We start from the raw sequence: 11,870 nt of genomic DNA, 5'->3' as shown, positions 1-11,870 counted from the left end.
GCATCAGCTGCCACATTCTAATATTTCTAGTTCAAGCCTTGCACACTTTTCTACGATCTGTGTATATTTCACATGACAGTACCTAGGCCTTCTGAGGACTTCGAGCATTGGCTTATTCTACATCTAGACGTTGTGGTTAATCGTTGAATAAAACCGATAGAGAAATATTTTCTGAAGTTCCCTTTTATAATTCTTCATTACATGGTTGCAACACTTCAAGGCTCACATTACTAATACTTGTAATAGCTGAAATGCTAGGTAATGCATCTGCATAAATTTGACAGGTGCGTTAACAACAGCCGACCTATGGCATAACGCTACTGTAGTCTTCAGTTACCATGTCTGACTTCATTGATAACTCTGCATCTGAGGCTTCAGACACTGACAGTGATGAAGAGGCTCAAGGCGCGGCACCTGCAAAAGCCAGTCCTCAGCGGGGTAGTCCTTCAAATTCAAGTTCAAGTGGTTCCGGCAGCAGTACAGCTGACAGCAGTGAGGAAGATGAGGGAGGTATGTACTTAAGAAATCAAGTAAGAAAGCTTTGACTTCCCTGAAAATTATTTTGTATGTTGAGGTTGGTTGCTTGTTGCCAACAAGCATTTGGTCATTTTTAGATAAACAGTTGTACAGGATATACCTACATCTTAACAGCACAGTATTTATTTCAAGTCCTAGCTGGTAGTTCACCTAGTAATTTAACAAAGCATTAAACAATCCTAATCAGTGAAAATAAATACTCATTTGGTCTAACAGACGATGACGGAGAGGTAGAAAACCTGATTGACGATGCCCCCATCGTAAGCGAAGGGGAAGACAGTGATGCTGATATAGGAAAACGGAAAAAGCATTCTGATGAAGATGATCAACTTGAAGAAGATGATTTTGACTTGATCGAAGAGAATCTTGGCATCAAGGTATGAATCTCCCTTGTGATGTCTCCTAGGTTCAGCAATACTCTAGTGCTACTGTAGGTATGAGTCTCCCTTGTGATACCTCCTAGGTTCAGCAATACTTTAGTGTTACTGAAGGTATGAATTTCCCTTGTGATGTCTCCTAGGTTCAGCAATACTCTAGTGTTAATGTAGGTATGAATCTCCCTTGTGATATCTCCTAGGTTCAGCAATACTCTAGTGTTACTGAAGGTATGAATCTCCCTTGTGATGTCTCCTAGGTTTAGCAATACTCCAGTGTTACTGTAGGTATGAATCTCCCTTGTGATGTCTCCTAGGTTCAGCAATACTCTAGCGTTACTGTAGGTATGAATCCCCCCTTGTGATGTCTCCTAGGTTCAGCAATACTCTAGTGTTACTGTAGGTACGAATCTCCCTTGTGATGTCTCCTAGGTTCAGCAATACTCTAGTGTTACTGTAGGTATGAATCTCCCTTGTGATGTCTCCTAGGTTCAGCAATACTCTAGCGTTACTGTAGGTATGAATCCCCCCTTGTGATATTTCCTAGGCTCAGCAATACTCTAGCGTTACTGAACGTGCAGTCTTGTATCTTAATGCTGCAGGTAAAACGTAACAAACGCAAGCGCATCAAGGTTATGTCTGATGATGATGACTCTGACAAAGAACAGTCTGCTGAGAATGAAGCTGAGCAAGTGGCTAACCAGCTGTTCGGCGATGATGAGGATGAGGAAGGGCCGGTGGACAATGACGAGTCCAGTCAGCAGTCAGCCAAAGCTGCTGGAGAGGCGGACGATGCCTATGGTAACCTAGATGAAAGTGAGGAATCAGGTGAGCCATTCTATGGTCTAGTTTTTTGTGTGAAGATTCTATGATTTCTAAATTCTAACCCCTCCTTCACTGTAGTTTGTGGTTTTATTGTAGTTTTCATGCGATAGCTTTCAACTGCATGTATTTGTGTGCCAACAGGAGCTCACAATTATCATATTCGATATAAACTTAAATCAATGCAATTGGTTTTTTTGTACATTCATTTTGTGATAGAAATTTAAAATGTGTTATAGTTATTGGTAACAAAATAAACCTTCTTGAGGATACAGGCGGAGGTACATCTCCAACTTGCATTTATAGATCCAGATGACTTCATTGTTGATGAGGATGGTCAGCCGATAAGCCGTGGAAGGAAGAAGCGGACCGTTGTTCATACAGACAAGGCACTACAGGAAGCGCAGGATGTTTTTGGCGTAGATTTTGACTTTAATGAGTTTGAGGAATATGCCGGCAGCGAATATGAAGATGAGGAGGAGGAAGAGGATGAGTATGAAGATGAGGAAGTCGATGGAGAGCCTACAATAAGGAGAAAAAAAGGTCGACACAGCAAGAAAACCATATTTGAAGTGTTTGAACCGAGTGAGCTGGAGAGAGGTCACATGACGGATGTAGACCAGGAGATACGAAGTACTGACATACCAGAGAGATTCCATGTATGCAAAATCATGTCTTCCATCAATATTGTTTTGACAAATTAAACTCATAATTATATTGGTGAAAGTAGTTATCTCCTAATTCATTATTGCAGTACTTATAGTTGCAATCTTGTATATAAAGCATGGGGTAGGGTACAAGGTACATAGTTCTAATGATGGATAAAGTGTCATGCTGCCATTATATCTTGTTTTATAATATTCTATAATATTTAGTTTTACTGATACCTTGCAGTTGAGGACTCTGAAGGTGGCACCAGGTGACACACAGGAACTCCAGGATGAGGCTGACTGGATATTCACACACGCCTTCGCAAAGGCACCATTCTCCGAGCAGGTCAGTGTGTCGTGTCGATGTCATGGGTTTATTTTACTCCTTGGTTTAAAGTTTTCAGCTTTGATGATGGCATAAAAAAACTGCGTAATGGTTCTAGGAGGCGCTTGCTGAGGACAGGAAGGATACGAGGGCTATCATCAAAAAGATCAACAGCGCTCTCGACTTCTTTAGGAACCAGCAACTCGAGGTGCCATTTATCAACTTCTATCGGAAGGAGTATGTGCAGGATGAGCTGGAGATCAGAGATCTCTGGAAGATATGGCAGTGGGATGAAAAGGTGCTAGTTTACTGTCATCTACTTGCTTTCCTCACTCGTAACTTTTGATAACAAGTCTGATTTGCTTTACATGAAATGATGCCCAGTTTATCAAGAGCAGAAAAATGTCAGTACATTTCTGCGATGCTCACGGTTTTAGTGGGCACAGTTGCGTACAAGGAAGCAGAATCTAGTAAAGCTGGTCGGCAGGATGCAAAAGTATCAGTATGAAATGAACAGCGACCCTGATGTAGTTCTACCTTCGCATGTCCGACCTATCGTTCAGGAAGACATAGACAGGTCAGTGGTGGGTCTTTGTGAAAGTTCTTTTTGGTCGCATGTCTATATTATCACTCATATATTCTCTCTCCCATTTCCTTCTTTGCTTTTTCCTCTGCTTTCTTTCTCATGCTTCTCCTCTCCTTGCCTCTTTTACCAGCCCTCCCTTATCCCTCCCTCATGCTGAACCGGTTGTCTATCTGGCTAATGTTCCTTTTTAGACTCCTTTTCCTATTCTTCCCATTTCTACCTTCGCTCATGTCGCATTTTTTATTGATGCTTTTCAATTTGTAAAAAATGTAATTCTCAATGACTATTGCACGTTTGGCAGGGTCCGACTTGTCGAGACAACAGAGGAGTACTGGGACTGTCACAATCATTTCATGCTCTACTATGGCAGAGATATACAGGCCATGAAGGATGCTGAGAAAAAGAATAAGGAAAAGGTTACCACTTGATTATTCTCTAGTTTCCAGCAGCTGCTTACTGTCTGTGTATTCCATTTAGTGGCAAGGTAGGATTACTCTTCAACATTCAATTCTAACGCGGGATAGCATTTAACTAGATTGTAAATCTCTCCGTCACAGAATCCTAAAGAGCAAAAAGCTAAGGAACCTGAGGACCTGTCAAAGGAGAAAGAAGAAGGGGAGGAAGATGAGGAAATGGATGCAGAAAAGGCAGAGGAAGAGGAAGTTCCACAGGAGACTATGAAGTATGCAAGAGGACGCAACTCTGGATATTATATATGTGTGCAGGTTAGTGCTGCACGATATCTTTGCATGTACATTCTATTATTTGGTCTCAAAATATATCGAATATCAAATGTTGGAGTTGTCTTCTTTCGATATACCGTACAGGATGAATTTATTCGCGAAGTTATATTCCGCGAAAATTGCTATTTCATGCATATTCGCGGATTAATTTTTTCGCGGCTGAAAACTGTCACTCTCTATGAAAAGTTAACTCTATTACGTCTACCAATAGAGTTAATCCTACGCATGCGCGTGTTTCGTTTTCTATTTACCTAGCTTACAACTACGGGTCGATCGTGCTAAGCTATAAATTTTTTGCTGCGTTCAGAGGTTTTTACGAATATTCATAGATTTGGAGGCCTTTGATGAACCAACAATTTGTGGTAAGTAATGAGTTTTTTCAAAACAATTTACTAAATTAGTTGAATTTTACTTTGGTTCTTCGGTATAACGCAATATTTATTTTTTCCATCCTTACCGCTTCATTATTTGTTTTAGTGTGAGAGAGAGCTTTTTCATCAGACATGCAAGCACAATGACTGCAAGGGTGGTATATGTCATTCTTAAGAGATCACCAATCATTCAGGGAGGTCTGGAAATTGAGGTAGAAGTGACCGCGGCTACTTACGAGGAGAATATATCCGTTTTAAAAAAGGAACAAAAACGCCTTTACGAGCACAAATCTTTGGCCAACCGGCAGAACTTTGCAACAGTAAGCCACGAAGAGAGTTCTGATGGTAACTTCCTTACCAGCCATGTAGTAGCGAGATAATCGCCTTTAACATCTACCCAATACAGTGACAGCGATATAGAGCTGCTATTACCAAAATAACTAGTCAGAGAGCACCATTACACGCTAGTATTCACTTATCAAGAGTATCAGTTTAATTTTATTGCTTTAGACAACCGCCATATAGACTAAACTGTTTATATTTACGCCATTCATCGTTTGTAAAATTGTATTTATATTTGAAACGTTTTATTTGTACACTCAAGTTTGTAATAAATTATAATATATCTATACATGAAATAAAATATATAATTTAATCATGTTTGCTGCAGCGATATCAAGGAGTTGTTGTCGATGAAGGGGTCTAGGTTGCCTTGCTGCTTCTCTGCCAATATTTCTGCCACGGTGAATATTACTACTTGTCTCTAGTTTTCGTAAGAGTAGGTTGTTTCATTCTCAATCTGCAGTAAACACAACAAAAAATATTAACAAGTGTTAAGGAAGTACAAAAACAATAGCTGAAGTATTTAATGAAAGCGATCAGTTTTAAACAAAAGAATTAACTAATGCAGTTATTATGGAAAAACGTATCTGCAAAGCAAATACATACCATAATGTCCAGATCAGAATCATGATCGTCATCAACTTCGGTATTAGAGAGTGATGGAGTTGATTTCAATGTAAAAAGACTAGGAGAGATTTTTTGCGCTGACGAAGCCATGCCGAATAACTTGTGAAAACCTTGAATAATTTGGTAGAGTTTGATGCAATGGCAAAAAAACTCGAAGCACTGGCAATGATTTTAAAGAAGTTTTGGAACTCGGTTACGTTTAGTACTTTTGCCTAGTGGCTATTTTTGCGATGACGCCATTTTGCATATCTTGTGACAACCTTGAATAATTTTGTAAAGAAATGTGATGCATTGGCAATGGTGTTAGCTCAAAGCCCAGGCAATGATTTTAAAAATGTTTTGAAACTCACCTACGTTTAGTATTTATATTAAAAACCAGCCTAGCGGCTAGTTTTTAATTTGATGCAGTAGTTATTCTCCCTTGTGATTAAAAATAGAACTAATTATTCACGGAATTTTATAATTCGCGGAGTTGCCTGTTCGTGAAATTGCGAATTTTTATAACCAACGAATATTTTCATCCTGTAGGGTATAGTGTTAGGCTTTAACATGAACGATGTGAAAGGATATGGTTAATATCGGTTGAAAAACAGGAGTTGTCACCTCGTTACAATAAAGAGAATAGACAACTCCCTTTTTGCAAAATAAAATAAGCCGATATTTCGATAAAATATCGGCTTCAATATTCATATCGACTTGAAAACTGACCAAATATCAAATCATCCACTGAAATATATCGTCATATCGAATTATATCGTGTTATCGTGCAGCACTAGTGCAGGTAATGTCATGATCAGTTGAAAAGCTGCTCTGTAAAAGAAAATGCAAGTTGTCCTCCTTCGTTCAGATGACTGGCCCATCTCTCAATCTGTACTTATTGTGGCAGTAGCTGATGTTTCTATTGGCCTGTTTTGTGTTATCCTTGACATGACTGCTTCAATTTATGTGGTCATCTTTTAGAATCGGCTGGCTGAAGCAGCTAAAAAGTTTGGCCTGACAGCAGAGCAGTTTGCAGACAACCTGAAGGACAATTACCAGAAACACGAGGTAGAGCAATATCCTGTTGAGCCTTTGGAACTCGCGCAAGAATACATCGGATCGTAGGTCTTACCACCCTCCCCTCTTAAAATTCTTAAACAGCAAAATAATTGGCAAGTGATAAACCCTTGAGCAACTGGAATGGTTGAATGGGTATCATTAGCCTCTCTCCAGTTCTGTTAACATGTAGTTAAAAGAGAAGGCAACTCCCAAGATAAATTATAAATACATTTATAAATGATTTAGTAACAATCTATTTACGTTAACTTACGAAACTGCCCAGTTAGTGATCTGTATTAAGCTGTTTTATTTGCCTTTTCCTTGTCACTCTATGCGTTTTCCATTATCTAGGCAATTTGAGACTCCACAAGATGTGTTGAATGGAGTTCGTCACCTCATAGCCATGCAAATAGCTCATGATCCAATAGTTCGCAAATGCATCCGAACAGCGTACAGAGAGCGAGCAGTTTTAAAGGTAACACCGACTAAGAAAGGGAAGAAGGAGATAGACGAGCAGCATCAATGCTATAGCATGAAGTACCTCATTAACAAACCCATCAGTGACATAAAAAATGAGGACTACCTCAAACTCCATCAGGTAGCTGAATTATGTAATTATGTTCACTAACTGCTTTCTATGCACAGAAATGTAGATATACGCCAGATGTCAGCAAGAGGTTCTTTCATTGTTGCATTGTTTGAACAGGCGAGTGAGGAAGGCTTACTTACTATAGGGATTGCCATGGCGGAGCATGCAGGAGGCCCGACATACTTTGAAGATATCAGACCTCTCTTTCACAGAGTGAGTTTCCTAGTATATCTGTTTATCGGCCACACCATATCTATATACTCATGTTTATATTTGCCACACAAAGTGCGCATATCTCAACCGAAATAACTGAGTTTGCAAAGCGGTTACAAGGGTCGGTCCCAAGGTCAAGGTCACAAGGGTCGGAAACTTAAAAATTAGCAACAGGCCCAGTTATTTTCAGTCTTTTTGCTGCATGATTTTATTTGTGGTTTTGAGACATGAATTAATCAGTTGTTTGTGAAAAGATAAAGTAAATATTGCATTAGCTAATAAGTTGCTCGGGGCGTCAAAGTAAACTGGCTATGAGTCGTTCTCTTGCAACTAGTCTAAGTAAACAATCAACTTTTTTGTCACGGTCATGTCACGGTAGCGATGTGTCGCGGTAGTCGCGTCACAATTGAGTCGTTACACAGTAGTCGTTTCTCAGTAGAGTGCCGGCACGGTAGAGTCGCCTCACATTAGCTGATATAGCTCATAGCTGATATAGCTCATATAGCTGATCACATGGTGGCTGATTATTTTCTCACTGACACAAACCATATTATGTCGTTTAAGAAACAGCAATGCTTATGATGCATGCATTCCAATTATTTTTTATCAAAGTTTTTCAAATCTAAGCACGCAAAAAATGGCGGATGTCGGTAGTTCGCTTGTAAATGTTAAAGCAGCTCAAATGTTCATTTTCTCTGTGTAGACTGATAAAGGAAGTACCTTTGTTTTGCCTGCTCTGTAAATACTTGCTCAACCTCTATTGGGTGTCTCATCTAAAAATGGCAGACCAAGGAACCAAGAGAGGCAAATTGGAATGTCATGCTGGCTTAAATAAAAGAATGAAAGGGGTTATTGTTGGAAAGTTGTAAAATTTTTGCTGAACTGTGGCAAAAAACAAATTATAAATCCTTGCACTAAATGTAATATAAGTATATATTCATTGCAGTTTGCACTGAATGATTTTTAGCCCTTGACTGTATTAGTTTTTGGGTTAGTCTGGGTTTTTGAGCTTTCAAGCTATTATTCATGTTATTCGTGTTACATGTGTTCTAGGATGAATTCAGTGCCTTGGTACAAGGATGGAATGTTCAACGGAGTCTTGCTCTTGAGAGGGCACTCACTAAATCCATCTATCCGCAGTTGGAGAAAGAGCTTAAGCTATGCTTGCTCGATGAGGCTAAGCAAGGCATACTCAGGGTATGGTCTGTTTTTAAGAATTACCTAATCATTCATAAATAAGCCTCATTGATTTCCATAGAGTTGCTTGATTTCCATAGCGTTGTATACTTGTTGATTTTATTCCTTAGACTCGTTGATCTCTGTACGTCTCTATTCTACAGACCTGCTGATTTCCCTGTCGTCTCTATTCCATAAATCTGTTGTTATATCTATGGTTTCTATTCTGTAGATCTGTTGTTGTCTCTATTTGACAGTCGTGCTGTGACAAGCTACGCTCTTGGTTAAGAGTTGCTCCCTATCAGGCTCAGCATGAGTTTGATGATGAGGATGAAGAGTTTGACACTAGCAAAGGACTGAGAATCATGTCTATTGCCTACAAGACAGAGCGGTACGCATTCCTATCTGCTCATTGGTTGACGGCCATATTGACTACATTGTTTGTAATAGCTAGTGATATGTCTATTGTCTACAAGACAGAGCGGTATGCATTCCTCTCTACTCATTGGTTCACGGCCACGTTGGCCACATTGCTTGTAATAGCTAGTGATGCGTTTATTGCTTGTATGATTAAATCAGATGTTTATGGCTGTATTGTGTAAAACACGGCCCACATGTATGTCTGTAATGTGTGTCATATAACGTATAAAACACGCCCCACATGTATGTAGTGTAACATGTAAAACACAGGCCCACACGTATCTCTGTAATGTGTGTCATATAACGTGTAAAACACGGCCCACATGTATGTCTGTAATGTATGTCATGTATGCAATGTTGGATAGACCCGTGTTTAATTAATATGCAATACATGGAAAATATTTAAGCATTCTGATTGTAGCTTATGGGATAAAAATAGATTGCATGAAATATTGAGTTGATGCCAACCTTTCTATATCACATACGACCTATAAGCTTTATAGATACAGTGGAACTCTGGTTCTCGAACACAATCCGTTCCAGAAGGTTGGTCGAAAACCGACTTGTTCGAGATCCAAAACAAGTTTTCCCATTAGAATTGATGTATGTAAGTTTTAATCCGTTCCAAGTCGATTTAACAACTTCGGTAAAGTATTTTTTAACATTTTCCTCCATAAACTGCATTGCATACTGCATACTATGAATAAAGACGGATAGATATAATCGTGTTTAACTTTAATAAAATATTTTCTATTTATGATGATGAAAAAAGAAAACAAAAAGTAAACATTTCGTATGCTTTGCTCTTAAAACATCGAAAACATTAAAGGCTACGATACAATACCAAAAATCACAGAAATTGATAATGAAACAGGAAAAAATGCCACAGATAGTTACATCAAAAATCGTGTAAAAAAGAAAATAGAAACATCTTTGAAGAAAAATCCTCCTCCAAAACAATTTAGGGTAACTCGACTGGAGGAGTTGTGTCCCTAGAAAATCTCTTTGGTAGAGGCGACGTCCTCCCAGATGGCTCCTTTTTGTAAAGAATTAATGACGCGAAACTTCTCCCTTTTTTTGAGAACCTTCCGAAAGTGGCTCAGAACAACTTCGTTAAACTTATAATTATGCTGCTTCCGGAGCTGTTCCAAACGGTTAATTCCAATGCACATGTTCTGGTTTGGTCGAGAACCGAATTTATGGTCGAGATCCGAGCCGAACAAATCTCAAATTTTGGTCGAAAACCGAGTTGATTGAGAACTGAAGCGTTCGAGAATCGAGGTTCCACTGTAGTTTATGGGCTGTTGTTTTTTATTGTCAGGAGCAACTATAAAAGCTGTATACATTGTTTTAGTTTTATTTGCATAAAGTTTAACTTAAAATAGTAAGCATTAATCAAATATTATTTTAAGCAACACAAATTATGTGTATTGAGTTTAAAATTATTGTTATGTAGGTATGCATTAATCGATGTCCTAAATTCGTCATTCATCAGATGAAGGGTTGGATTTACAAGCATACAATTGGATGAATGGTTGGGTTTACCAGCATATCATTGAATGAAGGGCTGGGTTAACAAGCATATTATTGGATGAAGGGTGTGGTTAACAAGAATATCATTGGATGAAGGGTGTGGTTAACAAGAATATAATTGGATGAAGGGTGTGGTTAACAAGAATATCATTGGATGCAGGGTTGGGTTTACAAGCATATAATTGGATGAATGGTTGGGTTTACAAGCATATAATTGGATGAATGGTTGGGTTTACAAGCATATCATTGGATGAAGGATTTGGTTTACAAGCATATCATTGGATGAAGGGTTTGGTTTACAAGCATATAATTGGATGCAGGATTTGGTTTACAAGCATATCATTGGATGCAGGATTTGGTTTACAAGCATATAATTGGATGAATGGTTGGGTTTACAAGCATATAATTGGATGAATGGTTGGGTTTACAAGCATATTGAATGAAGGATTTGGTTTACAAGCATATAATTGGATGAATGGTTGGGTTTACAAGCATATAATTGGATGCAGGATTTGGTTTACAAGCATATAATTGGATGCAGGGTTGGGTTTACAAGCATATAATTGGATGCAGGATTTGGTTTACAAGCATATTGAATGAAGGATTTGGTTTACAAGCATATAATTGGATGAAGGATTTGGTTTACAAGCATATAATTGGATGAATGGTTGGGTTTACAAGCATATAATTGGATGCAGGATTTGGTTTACAAGCATATCATTGGATGCAGGATTTGGTTTACAAGCATATCATTGGATGAATGGTTGGGTTTACAAGCATATAATTGGATGCAGGGTTGGGTTTACAAGCATATCATTGGATGAAGGGTTTGGTTTACAAGCATATAATTGGATGCAGGATTTGGTTTACAAGCATATTGAATGAAGGATTTGGTTTACAAGCATATAATTGGATGAATGGTTGGGTTTACAAGCATATTGAATGAAGGATTTGGTTTACAAGCATATTGGATGAAGGGTTGGGTTTACAAGCATATAATTGGATGCAGGGTTTGGTTTACAAGCATATAATTGGATGCAGGGTTTGGTTTACAAGCATATCATTGGATGAATGGTTGGGTTAACAAGCATATCATTGGATGAATGGTTGGGTTTACAAGCATATAATTGGATGCAGGATTTGGTTTACAAGCATATAATTGGATGAAGGATTTGGTTTACAAGCATATCATTGGATGCAGGGTTGGGTTTACAAGCATATAATTGGATTAAGGGTTGGGTTTACAAGCATATAATTGGATGAATGGTGGGGTTTACAAGCATATCATTGGATGAAGGGTTTGGTTTACAAGCATATAATTGGATGAATGGTGGGGTTTACAAGCATATAATTGGATGCAGGGTTTGGTTTACAAGCATATAATTGGATGCAGGGTTTGGTTTACAAGCATATCATTGGATGAATGGTTGGGTTAACAAGCATATCATTGGATGAATGGTTGGGTTTACAAGCATATAATTGGATGCAGGATTTGGTTTACAAGCATATAATTGGATGAAGGAT

General features: G+C 38.5%; 1 protein-coding gene across 1 annotated transcript in view; it reads left to right on the top strand.

Annotated features, from left to right (window-relative positions):
* The first annotated feature begins 289 nt into the window (after positions 1 to 289).
* Positions 290 to 11,870, top strand: part of LOC137389617 (transcription elongation factor SPT6-like) — a 30,653-nt gene continuing 19,072 nt past the window's right edge. Inside the window, exons 1-14 of the mRNA XM_068075676.1 lie at positions 290 to 510; positions 754 to 914; positions 1,514 to 1,739; positions 2,040 to 2,392; positions 2,628 to 2,729; positions 2,827 to 3,006; positions 3,146 to 3,285; positions 3,596 to 3,710; positions 3,852 to 4,019; positions 6,338 to 6,477; positions 6,767 to 7,013; positions 7,122 to 7,217; positions 8,271 to 8,414; positions 8,651 to 8,784. Coding sequence (XP_067931777.1) covers positions 339 to 510; positions 754 to 914; positions 1,514 to 1,739; positions 2,040 to 2,392; positions 2,628 to 2,729; positions 2,827 to 3,006; positions 3,146 to 3,285; positions 3,596 to 3,710; positions 3,852 to 4,019; positions 6,338 to 6,477; positions 6,767 to 7,013; positions 7,122 to 7,217; positions 8,271 to 8,414; positions 8,651 to 8,784 — 2,378 coding nt within the window. The 5' untranslated portion in view covers positions 290 to 338. The remainder of the gene's footprint in view (positions 511 to 753; positions 915 to 1,513; positions 1,740 to 2,039; positions 2,393 to 2,627; positions 2,730 to 2,826; positions 3,007 to 3,145; positions 3,286 to 3,595; positions 3,711 to 3,851; positions 4,020 to 6,337; positions 6,478 to 6,766; positions 7,014 to 7,121; positions 7,218 to 8,270; positions 8,415 to 8,650; positions 8,785 to 11,870) is intronic.

Source organism: Watersipora subatra, chromosome 3 (genome assembly GCF_963576615.1).
Source record: "Watersipora subatra chromosome 3, tzWatSuba1.1, whole genome shotgun sequence".
In the NCBI taxonomy this organism is placed as follows: domain Eukaryota; kingdom Metazoa; phylum Bryozoa; class Gymnolaemata; order Cheilostomatida; family Watersiporidae; genus Watersipora; species Watersipora subatra.
Note: the sequence above shows the minus strand (reverse complement) of the source record. Positions and strands in the feature narration are given on the sequence as shown.